Source organism: Lepus europaeus, chromosome 15 (assembly GCF_033115175.1).
Source record: "Lepus europaeus isolate LE1 chromosome 15, mLepTim1.pri, whole genome shotgun sequence".
NCBI lineage: Eukaryota > Metazoa > Chordata > Mammalia > Lagomorpha > Leporidae > Lepus > Lepus europaeus.
Genome location: NC_084841.1, coordinates 74,672,727 through 74,689,759, shown reverse-complemented (window position 1 = coordinate 74,689,759; position 17,033 = coordinate 74,672,727). Strand labels below are relative to the sequence as shown.

General features: G+C 36.3%; 1 protein-coding gene across 2 annotated transcripts in view; it reads right to left on the bottom strand.

Annotated features, from left to right (window-relative positions):
* CHD1 (chromodomain helicase DNA binding protein 1) overlaps positions 1 to 17,033 on the bottom strand; it is a 71,139-nt gene that overhangs the window by 31,237 nt on the left and 22,869 nt on the right. For both annotated transcript variants that reach the window (XM_062212361.1, XM_062212362.1), the window contains exons 6-17: positions 16,764 to 16,913; positions 16,370 to 16,638; positions 15,471 to 15,696; positions 15,039 to 15,139; positions 14,665 to 14,843; positions 13,087 to 13,214; positions 11,815 to 12,031; positions 11,053 to 11,142; positions 6,020 to 6,210; positions 5,184 to 5,372; positions 2,245 to 2,407; positions 614 to 766 (exon numbers count right to left, since the gene is read on the bottom strand). In XM_062212361.1, coding sequence (XP_062068345.1) covers positions 614 to 766; positions 2,245 to 2,407; positions 5,184 to 5,372; positions 6,020 to 6,210; positions 11,053 to 11,142; positions 11,815 to 12,031; positions 13,087 to 13,214; positions 14,665 to 14,843; positions 15,039 to 15,139; positions 15,471 to 15,696; positions 16,370 to 16,638; positions 16,764 to 16,913 — 2,056 coding nt within the window. The remainder of the gene's footprint in view (positions 1 to 613; positions 767 to 2,244; positions 2,408 to 5,183; positions 5,373 to 6,019; positions 6,211 to 11,052; positions 11,143 to 11,814; positions 12,032 to 13,086; positions 13,215 to 14,664; positions 14,844 to 15,038; positions 15,140 to 15,470; positions 15,697 to 16,369; positions 16,639 to 16,763; positions 16,914 to 17,033) is intronic.

Sequence of the window (17,033 nt, the reverse complement as noted above, 5' to 3'; positions counted from 1 at the left end):
CCTCTGTCCTTAATTGAGTTATACTTTGAGAATTAATGGCAAAACTTGTTTTCAAACAGTACTTCACACTTTGTGATTGTGTGTGGGTGCAAATTGTTGAAATCTCTACTTAGTATATAGAATTGGTCTTCTGTATAAAAATATAATTAAAAACGAATCTTAATGAAGAATGGGATGGGAGAGGGAGTAGGAGGTGGGACGGGAGGGCGGGTATGGGACGGGAGGGAGAACTGTTATATTCCTAAAGCTGTACCTATGAAAATTGTATTCATTAAATAAAAGCTTTCTTAAAAATAATTTATAAAAAAGCTGCTCGCTGTTTTCCTTCCCATTTGAAAGCCCTTAAGATCATTTGTATCTTGGAAACTCGCTTAGTCAAGTTTCTAAAATCTAAAGCAAGCCCAGAAAGAATAGACAGAATCAAAAGAAAATAAAAATTAGAGAAAAGACAGGAAAAAGGGCTTTGTTGGTAAAAGAAAAAAGGAGAAATTTTAAAAAGCAGATCATTTCAAGAAAAACTAGATTACATAAAAATATGCATTTCATTAACAAAATAATTTCAAAGGTTATTCTGTAAAACAAACTCAAGATTTAAAGACAATAAAATGCTTACTTGAAAGGGAAACTGACGATATTTGAGATACTCTGCAAGTATATCTAACATCCGCACCATTTGAGAAAAAATAAGAACTCGATTGCCTCGTTCTCTGAGACGAATTAAAAGCTTGTCAAGAAGAATCAGTTTTCCGCTACTACGAATTAAGTGCTAAGGAAGCAATAAATTAAAATTGTTACATGTGAAAAGAAGCAAATGACACAAGTACTCCACTTAAAACTCCAGCTGCTTTAACTATTCTAAACTGAATTTTAAAATTTTCATAATGTTGAAAATAAGCACCAATGACACAACATTCAGATTCTGGAGCTTTTTGGTTTTCAGATGAGGGATGCTCAAGTGGTAAAATCTATGCGAACATTACAAAGCCTGAGAAACTCTAAAATCTGAATCATTTCTGGTCCTAAGCAATTCAAGTAAGGGATACTCAACCTATTTCTCCAAAAATCTTAGCTTAAAAACACACTGAAAGAAGCAGCAACTAAGCAAACAAAGGTTTTAAAACAATTAGCAAATGCATTCTAATGTAGTACATATTGGTCAGTGAATCTTAGTCCCTCAAGGCACTACTGTGGATGCACTGCAGCTGTACCTTCACACTTCTCCGAAGTGACAGGAAGAATAAGATGTGAAGTCAAGATGATCTTCTTTTTCACTTGACAGATCACAAATTGAGCATAATCACTATTAGTCAATTTTTCTACAATTATGAATATACTAAGGGAACTTGGCTGGATAAATTGGTATAGCCTATGGCTTCAGATTTGTTTATAGAAAATTGATCAAAATAATGAGATAAGCTGAGGCAGGCATTTAGCTTAGCTTTTAAGATGCTGACATCCCATGTTGGAGTACCTGGGTTCGATACCCAGCTCTAGCTCCTGAATCCAGCTCCCTGCCAAGGTAGACCCTGAGAGGCAGCAATGACAGCTCAAGTAATTGGGCTCCTGCCTCCCATCTGAAAGAACTGGATTGAGTTCCTGGCTCCTGGCTTCAGCCCAGTCCAGCACAGGGTTGTTGCAAACATCTATCTAGGGAGTGAACCAGTCAATGGCAGGTTTGTCTGCCTCTCAAAATACAGTTTTGTTCTTTTTTTTAATTATTTATTTGAAAGGCAGAGTGAAAGAGAGATGGAGAAACACAAAGATAAAGAGATCTTCCATCTGCTGGTTCTTTCCCCAAATGGTCACAATGGCAGGGGTTTGGACAGGCTGAAGCCAGGAGCCTAGAACTCCATCTGGGATCTGAGTCTTGCACATGGGTGGCAAGACCCGAGCACATGGGCCATCTGCATCTGCTTTCCCCAGGGCATTAGCAGGGAGCTGGACTGGAAGTGGAGCAGCTGGGACTCAAACCAGCTCTCCAATATGGGATGCTGGTGTTGCAGGCAGCAAGCTTAACCTGCTCAGCCAAACACTGGACCCAATAAATATAAATTTAAGAGAAAAATATCTGACAAAAATTTAAAGGCTTTTTTATAAAGGCTAAAAAATGACCAAGACTATTATTTAAATGTACCATTAACCAAAAAGAACTTAACAATACATACGAGCATTGTGTTTTCAGTTATAACTGAAATATTTTTTTATTTTGCTTTATCACAATGTAGCAATATTAAAAATTCTTACTTGTAAGGCCTCTTGTTTATTGTAGAATTCATTATTATCTGGTGGCTTAATGAGGTAGCAATGGTTACAACATTTCTTTAGCTCCATCATAATGTTCAAAAAGCCTGAGGTACTGCCCTTGGAACCTTTGCTGAGGGCTTTGTAATTCCTAGTTAAAATCCACCTTTTTAAAAAATTCATGAAAATGATGTTTAGTAGAATAAACAAATATCAGGACAAATTCTAAAACCATAAAAAAAAGAAAGAAACCAGCATCAAACCAAAACTGCATTATTATAAAATTCACAACAATGGATTGAACCTTGTTCACAGACTCATGAGAATGTCACTTGTTATCTGAACCACCAACTACACAGTAAAGGGTTAACGTAACATGGTGAGTTTAGCAAATTTAAGGGAAAAGGATTGATACAGTAAACAGATACTCAACTGTAATATATCTACCTTAAACTTTCTTATAAATTTCACTGCCTTAGTCAGCTAATTTTACACAGACCTAAAACCACATGAAGATAACGGGTTTTAGCCACACTGCCTTCTCTAAACTACATTTACACAATACATACACAACTCAAAGTAAAAAAAATCTGCACTATTTTATTATTTCAAAGTATATGTAATAATTCCTCTCACTATGAACTAGTAGGAACCTTCAGCAGTCCTTTTTTATTTCCATTTTCCACAAATTTTGAAGTCCCTCTGTACTTTCTATCACCTTTTATTTTTTTTCATTCTTCAAATAGATTTAAGAGTTCCAACTATATAGTGAATGTACTATTCTATTACTATTTTTTTCCATTCATAATCTCCATGACAATGAATTAAAAAACAAAATGTAACTTTTGGACAATACTCAACGACCTATGAAGAAATAAAGGATAAAAAACTATTTCTCCCCATCTCAAAAGAATTCCTTCTGAATTTCTTTGAAGGTGATATTCTAAAACTTTTTAAAAAGAAATTTACGGCAATAATTTATCACCCTAGTAACCAAAAAGTACTTCAAAGAGTCTAAGTTCAAGGTCCGTAACATCAGACTAGAACTGAATTTCCAACGATTTCTATTTTGTTTTCTATTTTTCTTGTCTTTGGCACATTTTCCACAAATAAGAAGTATTACTATATTTTAATAATTCTTACCAGAATTAGAATATCATCATTTTGCACTGCAAAATGTGATCTTGCTCTGAGATAAGATAAATCTAAACAAGCATCTGAACCTACCTACTACTCATTTACAAGAACTGAGGGGATATATGAAGCTATTCCAGAGGGACTGTAAAGTCTAGATTGTGGGAAAATTCTACAGAATAACTGTTTTTTCTCAAATATTTTGATAAAAACAGGTACCATGAGGGGCCGGCACTGTGGCACAGCGGGTTAATGCCCTGGCCTGAAGCGCCAGCATCCCATAAGGGCACTGGTTCTAGTCCCAGCTGCTCCTCTTCCGATCCAGCTCTCTGCTATGGCCTGGGAAAGCAGTAGAAGATGGCCCAAGTCCTTGGGCCCCTGCACCCACGTGGGAGACCCAGAAGAAGCTCCTGGCTCCTGGCTTCGGATCAGCACATCTCTGACTGTTGCAGCCAATTGGGGAGTGAACCATCAGATGGAAGACAATCTCTCTCTCTCTCTCTCTGTGCCTCTCCTATCTCTGTGTAACTCTGACTTTCAAATAAATAAATCTTAAAAAAAAAAAAAAAGGTACCATGAGATAAGAGATTAAAAAGAGATAAACTATCATACATAGATCTTATTTTACTGATTAAAACTTAATATGTTTCAGACAATACACATGATTTGTACACCGATACTGAACAGTATTCGTATCAAGGAATTATAAGTAGAATACTGATACTTTTAAATCAATTCTTTGAAAAACAACTATATCCCTGATTTGCCTTAAAAGGACAGGGACTGGGAGAAATAATGGCTATAGATAACAAGACTATCTATGAGTTGAAAATTAAGCTGAGTCAGAGCTACATGGGTTCACTGTATTATTCAGTTTTTGTATCTGAGATTTCCCATAATGAAAACTTTAAATTATGTAACATGTATATTTTTAAGTGCATGGTACTTACAGATTTATCATAAAACATAACTATTTCTGAGACTCCAAATGCATCTAGCAATGTGCCTCATTTCATGGAACTGTGTTTAAATATTTATGAGGACATACAGCCTTTTCTGTTTCTTTTAAAGTGATGTTATATAAAGATTATGAAATGCAAAATTCTCATAAAATATGTCTGTTAATATATATATTTTTTTTTTTGACAGGCAGAGTGGACAGTGAGAGAGAGAGAGAGAGATAGAGCTTCCTCTTTTCCATCGGTTCACCCCCCAATGGCCGCACCGCGCTGATCCAAAGCCAGGAGCCAGGTGCTTCTCCTGGTCTCCCATGCGGGTGCAGGGCCCAACGTCCTGGGCCATCCTCCATTGCACTCCCAGGCCACACAGAGAGCTGGACAGGAAGAGGAGCGACCGGGACAGAATCCGGCGACCCAACCGGGACTAGAACCCGAGGTGCCGGCGCCACAGACAGAGGATTAGCCTATTGAGCCACAGCGCCCACCAGCTTCTTAATATTTTTTAAAAAAGAGGCCTAAAATGTTACTGTTTCTTTTTCTAGTCTGTCAATAATTGTAATTTCATAATATCTTAGTATCACAGAAACCCTAACCTTTAAGGTAACCCTCTACATAACGTACCACAGTATAATATCAAGGAAAGAGATTAATAGGTGTTTAATTTCATGGTGTCCATAATCTTATCCATGCCATCCAATCTCTCTGCTTCATTCTGCCATAGAATTCACCAGTTGCTACTGTTGTAAAAGCCTCTTTGTAAAGAGGGTAGAGACACCACACAATAAGGACAAGGGCACGTAGGTGATTCAGAATTAAATATTTAAAACATGTATTCTGTGTACTGCTTACTTGTAATACTGTTTCTGTAAAGCACTCATTTCCATTCTCAAAATTTGCTCAACTTTGGCAGGAAGAGATTTTTCCACATCCTTCTTAACCCGGCGTAACAGAAATGGCTCCAACTCCTTGTGGAGACTCGCATAACCATATTCTCTCCCTTTGCCATGCTCTTCTTCAAAGTCTTCCCATGAAGAAAACCTTTAAATTTTTTTTTAAAAATGGAACAATTACTGAAAAAAATCCAGATTTCAGGCAGTCATTTGCAAATAAAAGATTTTTTTAAGAAAAAAATTATTATTCTAAAAAATCTCCCTCCCAAGAAGTCCCTAATATAATGTATATAATATATTCATATATACAGTCAAATAGATGTAGTTGTTTCATAAGCTATGATTCTGAGTCCCATAATGTGAAGTATTTTAATGAATAGAAATAATTATCACTAAAATATTTCACCAAAAATATAGTCTCAGAGTTCTGGATCTATTCAAGAATAAAAGTTTGTAACCTTGGACAAGTTATTTATCTTTTTCTAGTACTATTCTAGATTTAGAAAATGTAATTATCAGTACCTTATTGTTATTAAATATAAAGAATTAGGTAGTCTTTCAGTTTTCCAAGTATATTTTGAACACACACAAAATCAACAGTTGTAATTTATTATGCATGACATGTTTTCTAAACTATTCCACCTTATTTCCCTTTTTTCCTTCTGAATAATTGTATCCCAGTATTTTAAAAGTAATAATACCTCTTTCTAACCTTATTAACCTGCACTTATTATTTTCCCATTAAATTTAACAATCCAAAACTATGATTAAAATTGTGTATCTCATATGTCTTACTTTTCAGGCATAATGAAATGTAGCAAAGACCACAGCTCTTTGAGGGAATTTTGAAGAGGAGTTCCAGTGATAAGGAGACGGTGATTGGATTTAAAATCTATTAAAGTTTTGTACAGAAGGGAGTCATCATTCTTTAATCGATGTGCTTCATCAACGCCTATAAATGCCCAATTCAGACCTCCAAGGAATGCCTTAAAAAGAACACAATATATATTTTGAGAGAAAAAAATAAAATTCAAATTTAGTCTCCTCTCCCCTATTTAATCTAAGCTCAGGCTATTCAGAGGCAAAGAAAAATTAAAAACAAACTTTTGTCTCATTTTCAAATAAATGCTCAAATCAGGCAACTCACTATGCAAAAATAAAATTCCTCTATGATTAACTATTAGGAAATAATGTCAAGTAGAAGTTTTTTTTTATTAGCTTATATGTTGACAATAGATGAAAAAATATTACCATTTATAAATTTTACAAATCTATTTTAAATTTAATTTTATAATTGGGGGTTTTATTCTATAATCAGACAATCCTTAGATTTTTAACATATTTTTATTTATTTATCTGAAAGACGAAAGAGCTTGTTCCAAACTACTGGTTCACTCCCAAAGTGCTCACAACACCTGGGGCTGAAGACGGGAGCCAGGAACACAATTCAGGTTTCCCATGTGGGTAGCAGAGATCCAATTACTTGAGCCATCAGCACTGTGCTTTGCATTAGTAGGAAGGTGGAGTTAGGAGCCAGAGTGGAAATAAAATTCAGGTGCTCCAATGCAAGATGTGGGTATCTTTTTTTTTTTTAAAGATTTTATTTATTCGAGAGGTAGAGTTACAGACAGTAAGAGGGAGCAACAGAGAGAAGGGTCTTCCTTTTGTTGGTTCACTCCCCAAATAGCCGCAACGGCAGGAGCTGTGCCGATCCAAAGCCAGGAGCCAGGTGCTTCTTCCTGGTCTCCCATGCTGGTGCAGGGGCCCAAGCACTCTGGCCATCTTCTACTGCTTTCCCAGGCCACAGCAGAGAGCTAGATTGGAAGAGCAGCAGCCAGGAATAGAACTGGGTTCATATGGGATGCTGGCACTGCAGGCAGAGGTTTAACCCACTGCGCCACAGTGCCAGCCCCTGAATAAATGCCCATCCCAGTTCTTAGATCTTAGCCATCACCCTGCTATACTGTTTCTTTTTCAGTGACTACCCTTCTAAATTTTTCTAATACCCTTGTTTTTTTTTTTTTTTTTTTTAAACAGAGTGGATAGTGAGAGAGAGAGAGACAGAAAGGTCTTCCTTTTTTTTTGCCGTCGGTTTACCCTCCAATGGCCGCTGCGGCCAGTGCACTGCGGCCGGCACATTGCGCTAATCTGAAGCCAGGAGCCAGGTGCTTCTCCTGGTCTCCCATGCGGGTACAGGGCCCAAGGACCTGGGCCATCCTCCACTGCACTCCCGGGCCATAGCAGAGAGCTGGCCTGGAAGAGGGGCAACCGGGATAGAATCCGGCACCCCAACCGGGACTAGAACCCGAGGTGCCGGTACCGCAAGGCGGAGGATTAGCTTGTTGAGCCATGGCGCCGGCCCTAATACACTTGTTTGCAACTGTCGTGGCAAGCTGAACCAAAGTAGATGAATTTGAAACAAGCTCAATGTCACCTCCTTGAAAGATTAACTCATTTTTCTGGGCCTGAAATTCTAAACAAGCAACATCCAGGAGTATGTTACCAAACCTGGCCCTGAAGATGAAAGAGACTCACTCTGAACAACAGACCTTGATGGGGAAGCGAGCATACACAGGCCTCAGTATCTAATGGAAGCCAAGTGTTAACACCAGTGATTATATTCTGCACTTAGCTACAGTGTGAACAGTAACCAGAGCCTTTCATTTCCCCACCACTTGTCAGTCAGGAGCCTCCTCTTTTCTCTTTCCAAGAACACTGAGTTGTATGCTGATGTGACTGAAGTCCCTCCACAGGGTTCCTCTGGGCCCTTCAGAATAACTGTGTTTGTGAGTAAACCAACACTTTATAGCCCAAGCCCAACAAAGGTCTCTATAAATGTCAACTTGCAGAAGCTATGATACAACTTGGAACAGTCTTTTACTCTAAGTGTAGATATAATTCACCACATGGCTTTCATGAACTATAGATCTATAATAAACATTCAGCTAGAGCCATCAGGTTGTGTAGCAGCGAGGTAAGCCCCCATATTGGCACCAGTTCAAGTCCTGGCTACTCCACTCCTGGTCCAGTTGCTGGCTAAAGGGCCTGGGAAAGCAGAACCCAGATGGGAGACCTGGATGGAGTTTCCAGGCTCCTGGCTTTGGCCCGCTCCATCCTGGCCGTTGTGGCCAATTGAGGAATGAAGGAGTAAATGTGAAATCTGACATGACCCCCTAAAATTTACCCAAAAATGTGGCCCCTTAAAGTTCCCCAGAATTGCTATCTGGGACGCCACATATGCTATCAGAATTTGGGGTGCCATACTATTTCACCATGGGCTTATTACTAAATCCTCAATATTAATAAGCCCAAGAGGGTTCTTGCCTAATATTTAGAGAATTCTAAATACTGGCACAGATAAACAAGGCAGCATGGTACATTTTAAGCTTTATTTAATGCGAAAAGTATCTAGGAAAGTGAGAGCTTTAGTTCAGGTAGGATAGAGGGTAAAGTCTGGAAACTAGGGTAGCGTCCACACCAAGCAGAAAGCAGGCCAAAAGCCATGTGCAGCCAGCATCTTGAGCTGCTATCCATGGCTTACCACCTGCAGCAAAGCCGGAAGCGTTTTTGGACACTCCCTGCCTTTTTATATATTTTCCACAGGGGAGTGGCTTGTGGGCAGGTGGACGCTCAGGAATGGTCACACAGAGCATGATGTCACATGGGGGCGTGATGGGGTATCAGGTAGGGTGCGATGTCACACAGGGGCATGGCGAAGGTAGGGTCTTCCAGCTCACAAATCTAATCAATTTTAGCCTGTATGCCTGCCTACTTCAGATGAAGATGGATCTCTCTAACTCTGCTTTTCAAATAAGCAAATCTTTTAAAAACAGAAAAGGGAAAGCTAAATTAAAAATGAGAAAATCAAATTGTTGCTATTTACAGATGACATGATTTTATACACAAAATACCCCCAAAGACTTCAACAAAAACTATTAGACTAATAAACAAGTTTGCCAAAGTTGGAGGGTACAAAGACAACATGCAAAAAAAACCCAGTGGTTATCCACCAATAGCAAATTGTCTAAAAAAAGAAAAATCAAGAAAGCATCCTCATTTCTAATAGCAAACAAACAAACAGAAATCCTAGGATACATTTAATCTGTGAAGCAAAAGATAAACAGAAAAAGCTATAAAATATTAAAGAAATTGAAGGGCACAAAGAAATGAAAGACATCGCATGTTCATGGACTGAAACAATCACTATTATTAGAATATCAATACCAGCAAAGGGATTTAGATTCAATACAGTCCTATCAAAATACCAATGACACTTTATAAAAAAAAAAAAACCCAATTAGAATTTGTATGGAATCACAAAACACCCTGAGAACAGCCAATGTAATTTTTAGCAAAAAGAAGGCATGAAACACTTTACTACCTGACTTTAAAATTCACTACACAAAACTATAATAATTAACATAGCATGGTCTAGCATAAAACAAACACACAGACCAATGAAACAGAATACATAACCTAGAAGTAAACCTGTGGATCTATAGCCAACTGACCTTTGACGAAAGTGCTAAGAACACTCACTGGAGAAATGACAGTCATTCAATACATAGTGCTGGGAAAATCAAACATACACATGCAGAAGAATTAAACCAGTACACTATCTCTAACCACCTACAAAAATCAACTCAAAATGGATCGAAGACATAAATTTAAGAACTGACACTATAAACCCACTCGAAAAAAACATATTTAAATCAGATCACAAAAGCAAAAACAGACAAGTGGCATTTTATCAATTTAAAAAGCTTCACACAGCAAAAAAAAAAAAAAAAAACCAAGCAACAGAGGAGACAACCCACAGCTGTTTTTGTCTCTCTTCTCTCACTGTGTAACTCTGATTTTCAAATAAATAAATCTTTAAAAAAAAAAAAAAAGAAAAAAAAGAAAAGAAAAATCAGTGCTGGAATGAATGTGGAGAACAAAAGGAATCCTTTCACACTGTTGATGGAAATGTAAATTAGCACAACCACTGTGGGAAACAGTATGGCAATTCCTCAAAAAATTATTAATAAATCCATTACATTCCAGTAATATCAATACTGCATATATATCCAAAAGATATGCAATCAAATCTATCCAAGAGACATCTGCATTCCCATGTTAACTTCAGAACTACTCACAATAACCAAAAAAGGCAAACAATCTAGAAATGGAAACAATCTAAGTGTCTATCAATCATCAGCTGATGAATAAACAAAATGCAATAATACACACACAACAGAATACCAGTGGGCCACAAAAGGGATGAAATCTTGTCATTTGCCACAATGTGGGTTAAATATGTTAAGTGAAAGAAACCCAGCATAGAAAAGACAAGTACTGTACCATCCCACTCAGGTGGAATCTAAAAAAGTTGACTTCAAAGAAGTTGAGTAGCATGGTGGTTACCATAGGCTGTGGAAAGTAGGTGTGAGGGAGAGACAGGGGGAGCTCCATGTGAAAGAAGTTCTAGATATGACTAGATAAGTTCTATCATTAAGTGAATTAATGCTTAAAGCTCATAAACAGTTTACAAATCAACAGACTCTGTAAAAAAACTGGTTCCAAGAGTTGGCAAACTTCTTCTGTAAAGAGCCAAATGACAATTATTCTAGACCTTGAAGACCAATATGTGGTCTCTCAAATATCTGTTCTACAATTCTTTAAATATTAACACTTTAAAAGAGTAAAAATTAGTCTCAGCTCAATGGGCATAAAAAGTAAATCCATAAGCTGATCTAAAATTTAAGCTGCCTTTTCACCCTACCCACAACAGAAGTTAAAGGAAAAACTGATAATACACCAAACAGAATAACTTAGGTAATACAGACCTTATCCTTTAACAAAATTTCGTAAGTTGTTAACAATATATTAAATTTTAACCGCTTGGTCTGAGGATGCATCCATTCATGAGTTCTTATCTGTCAAGAAATTTTAAGACCCATATAAGAAATTAATAAGACTTTTACTATAATATCAAACATAAAATTAAATCTACCCCAAACACACAAATAACCAGGTATATGTTTATGCAATAAAACAGTTATTCATTATGTAATCCAACTTGCTATGTTGTTCTTATCATAAATAAAACATAAATACTATGGCATATTCAAATTTTATATAAAATGAAGCAAATTTGTAATGCACATCTTTCAGTGAAGAAAATTCTCATTTAAGAAAACACAAGTGATTCATTCCTCATAATACATTTATAATTGTATTTATAATTTACAATACATTTATAAATGTATCAATGAAAGCTTGGGATGTGCATCGCAAGAACTGAGAGGAGGGGTGTACAGAGTACAAATGACCAAAACTAGCAATGAGTTAAAACTGTGAAACTGAGGCTAGGCACTGGAGGATTATTATACTCTTCTGACTGCTTTCATGTATATTTTAAACTTGTCATAAACAGAAAGAAGTATGAAGTAACATTAAACTTAAATTTTATTTTTTATTACAGCAATTAACATGTTTTGATCACATATTCGTGGCAAGTACTATGCTAAAGAAACCCTATGACTATAAAAATTAGATGTCCTCAAAGATAAGCAACCCCAGGTGTGTCAATTTGTGAGAAAACTTACCATGTTTCTGCTGTTAATGTCCCCTAAATAAACCACAGAATTCATTTGAGAAGCCCATGTCTGAATCTCCCTTTGCCAGGAAGTGAGAGTAGAGAGTGGTACTACTAACAAAAAAGGTCCATATAATTGATGCTCATGAAACAAGTAATTCAGAAATGAGATCGTCTGTATTGTTTTTCCAAGGCCCATCTCATCAGCAAGTATACAACTATTTCCTCTACAAAGTTTAAAAAAAAAAAGTCAGGTATGCAATAAAGATTCAAATATATACAAAAACCTTTTAAAATCATATACATACATATACATTTATATGAGCAGTTAAATGGAATTAACCTGATAGGTATTATATATACCATTTTTATTAGATACAAATAAACATAAAAGCATCTGTCTAATCACCAACATTATAGAAAAGAAAAAGGACTATACCACTTTAGTCCAGAAAACATTAAAAAGTGTTATCTTTTACCAACTATTCAGTGGAGGATACAATTCATCTATGAATAGAATACGGATATATTACATAAAAAGTATGCAGGAAGAACACTGGTGGAAAATCATAGCTAAAGTGCACCCTAGACATTGCTATATTCCCCCACGAGCAGGGTACACAGGCACAGGAAAAACCAAAGGACTAAATAAGTATCAGAAATAACTAGGAAGCAGAGAAATATTCTAGGAGTAGTGTGGAATGAGATTGTATTTACATTATTTTTATAGTTGAATGAAAACATCAAGAAATGCAACAATAAAGATAAAAGAACAAAAACTGCAACAGACAAGAAATCAAAGCTCCACTGAATTTTCTTCTATTATTATTTATAAAAACTAGGAAAACAAAGTCTTGCACATAAAATGCCAATCTTACACTCTATGTTAATGGAAATGTTTTCTTAATCCTGTATTTGTAAAATTCTGGCTTGCTTCAAATTGGATGATTCAAAATATATATGGGGCTGGACTGACTGCAAGGCACTGGGTTAAGCTGCCCCCTGCAATGCCAGCATCCCACAAGGGTGGTTCAAGTCCTTCTTGTTTCACTTCAAATCCAGCCCCTGCTAATGTACAAGGGAAAGCAGTGGAGGGTGGCCCAAGTGCTTGGAGTCCACATGGGAGAACCGGATGGAATTCTATGTTCCTGGCTTCAGCATGGCCCAGCCTCAGCAGCTGCAGCCAGTTGGGGAGGGAACCAGCAGATGAAAGATCTGTCTATCCTTCTCTCTGTTAACTCTACCTTCAAAAAAAAAAAAAAAAGAATAAAGATATACCTACTTGCACCATGAGTGAGCAAGCCAATTTAAACCATTTAGTTGATAATCTCTTAATTCTAAACCTTCATGTCCTCCAATATAGGATGGTTGCTTCTTCAAGGCAACAAACCTTGGTCTTTGTTTTAATACCTTTAGTAGAAATAAATGTTAGCATATAGAATTATTAAATAGAATAAGTTACACAAATGCCAAAGGTATTGTACAGTGGGTTAAACTGCCATCTGCAATGCTGTCATCCTTTAGGCAACAGTTCAAGTCCCAGCTGCTCCACTTCTGATCCAGCTCCTTGCTAGTGTGCCTTGGAAAGCAGTGGAAGATGGCCCAAATACTTAGGCCCTGCACCCACGTGGGAGAATGGATGATGTTCCAGGATCCTGGCTTCAGCCTGGCCCAGCCCTGGTAGTTGAAACAATTTGTGGAGTGAACCAGCAGATGGGAAGATCTTTCTTTCTGTCTCTTCTCTCTGTAACTGCCTTTCAAATTAAAAAAAAAAAAAAAAAAAAAAATATATCCTTAAAAAATGAAAATCTTAGCATTGACTATGTATATGTATGTTAAAGATTTATTTTTTTTGAAAGGCAGAATGAGGGAGAGAGATCCTCCATCTGCTGGTTCACGCCTCAAATGGCCACAAGGGCCACAGAAATCTTAAACATACATATACATAGTCAATGCTGAAATTTTCATTTTTTAAAGATTTATTTTTTTATTTGAAAGGCAGAGTTACAGAGAGAGAGCGAGACATAGAGATCCTCCATCTGCTGGTTCACTCCTCAAATGGCCACAAGGGCCACAGAGGAGCTGATCCAAAGACAGGAGTCAGGGACTTCCTCCGGGTCTCTCATGTTGGTGCAGGGGCCCAAGCATTTGCGCCATCTTCTGCTGCTTTCTCAGATGCATCAGCAGAGAGCTGGATTGGAACTAGAGCAGCTAGAACTTGAACCAACACCCATACGAGATGCCAGCACTGCAGGCGATGGCATTACCCTCAGTGGCAGCCTGACTATAATTTTTAAAATTTCATCTCATATCCTCAATCTCAGAGACTCCATGACTCAAAATGTACCTGAGTATTTGCTCAAAGATTATTTCCTATTACACAAATAAGAATGTACAGTGAAGTATTTGTCCTTTTGCATAGAAATTGATTAAAATAATAACTTTGGTTAACTGCAAAGATTTCAAAAGTATTAAACAAGCCAGTCCTGCATACTTTCTTATGAGTACACCCCTCTTCTCCTTTTCTAAGAAAATGTAGTCTACCTTTGAAACCAAACATACACCCCCCTTACTTTCCAAAAAAAATTTTGCTATTTGGTCTCTCCAATCCAGTTCCTACCACTACCAACACCACTACCACCAGTTTACTGGCTTTCCATCATGTCACTCAGCAAACCTAAAAGTGCCATATTTAAGGAAACAGAGCAACTATAAGAACCTCACTTCCTAAGTCCACCCATTAACCAAGACCAAGAAGTACTCTATTCAGACAATATTAACTCAGGATTCAACTCTCTTAGGCACATAATATTTATGATATATACATATCCAATAATTAAAAGTACTAAAAAATACTCACTTTGCAATCTTTGAAAGGAGTGGTTTTTGATTGGTTCCTGCTAAAATACTCATCAATGCATGCCTGAAACTTTTTGGAAATGAGAGCTCCATCTTCCCAGCTGCACTCTGAATATGGAAGGCCCTGCCATTTGCAATAATAATCAGGATAACCAGCTGCTGACTTTTGATTGGAATGAGCTGTGAGATAAATTGGGTACACAATTTATATTTTGTATGTGTAATCTTATCAGACTTATTTCTTAATAAAGGCTACACAAATAAAAGCTAGTCATCCAGTTGACAACTTGATTTTTAGTAAATGTAAGCAACTATATTTGATGTTTAAGTAGTAATGATTTTTCTTCAAATTAATCAGAATCATTTATTACTAACCAATTATACGCTCCACTATTTGATATTGTTTATGTAGATCATCTGTAAGTTCCTGCTGGCAATTATAATATTCCACATCTTCTGGGGAAGCATTTTTCAACCTGCAAAATTATTAACCCAAAAATATATTTCAAAATCCTGCAAATACCCCCCCATCCCTTCAACCACTATCTATAGTACCACTTATCACATAATCCAAGTGTGAACTATAAAGAAACAAAAAAGTAAGGCATCACTGATTTTGAACTTTGAAAATAGTAATGTATATCCCTAAAAGTTTTAATTGTAATGCTGTCCCTGAAGGTTTTACCTTGAAATGTTTATAAATAATTATTTTAGGCTATCACTTCATTACTGATTTTGTATCCCTTATCAACAAAACTTAGTAATCGGAATTACTTTTTAAAAAAGTATGGTACAGAACATATTTACCATCGTTTTGTTTCTTGATCTTTTTTCTTATAATTATCCAATTTTTTCATTCCTCTAACATTCTGCTGTTTAAGCGTTTCCTCGGTCTCCCAAGTATTATGGATATGGGACCATCCTTTCCATTTAATTAAATACTGGATCTCTCCTGGTTCCTTGTTTTTTTCAAATCCCGCATTTGGGTCACCATCTGCTTCAACTGCATAGATGGTTGTAGTAGCACCAGTAGCTGAAAATAAAAGCACAAGACATTCCATTTAACTTTGTTTTAGGATTTATTTCCTTCTGGCTCAAAATTTCAAGAAAATAGTTTCAGAAATATGTACATGTTGAGTATCCCTTATCCAAAATGCTATGGGCCAGCAGTGTTTCAGATTTCAAAGTAATTCAGATTATCTGATCAGAGACAATCTATACTCTTTCAAAAAAAAAAAAAACAAGGTCAAAAGACAGTGATATGTTTATGATCACCTACCAATTTATAATAACTGATAACCAAGAGACCAATGACTAAAATCAAAATGGTTAAAAATTATCTTTAAAAATTTCATGTCAAGATAACTAAACATAAATCTACACTCAAGATGAGAAAAAAATTTTCACAAATCAAGCATTTTACGAAACTCAAAAATACCTAACAGCAACTGTTAATCAGAATAGCAAAAGAACAACAATTCAGACATAATGTATTAGAAATTTTCTAATTATCAATAATATATGTCTTGGAGTCAGAGTTGAATATTTTCTGGGAAGATACTCGGGCTAAGCAAAACACATTATTATAGCAACTAGCTGAAATAGAAAAAAATCCTCTGCACTTTCAAAATTGAAAAGTTTTTAAGAAATAGTTTTTTCCCCCAAGTCAATACTATTTAAGTAACTGTGTACATATATATTAATACCTCCTTTTCTCCCAATTCTACAATCCATAAATCTTTCTATTGTTTCAAATTCCTCTTCCTCAGGTTGAGGGACATCCTCTCCACACACTTCCAATAGGTCATCAGAATCTGTTTTCATTTCTTCATCTTCCTTATAGCTAACATTGACAGTTGCTTGGCGACGAGAACTTCTTTTATCATTATCATAATCTTCATCATCATCGTCCTCGGATGAATCAAGCTGTCTCTTTTTCTGTCCAAGAATCTTCTTTGCATTTTTTGACTTAGATCTAGGAAAGAAAAAAAGCATTTTAAGGAAATGTTACCATAAAAAAAGATTTAAGAGATTACACACAAGCACGAGTATTTTCCAAGTCAACCATACTCAACAGAAAACCAAAAACATCATACGTACCTATTCTGAGGTTTTCTGCTTTTAACTTTATTTTTTGGCTCATAATCTGATTCCGTTTCATCACAACTGCTTTTCTCTCTCTCTTCTTCAGATTCTGAATCTGAGCCAGACTGAGATGGAGATCCTGACCCAGACATTTGCCAGTCTTCACTACACAGAAAATTTACAAAGCAATTTTATTTATACTTACATCAGACAGCAAATTTTGCCACTAATAAAACACAAATATGATAAAATCAACTAATTAATTTTTAGTTCATATTAAAAATA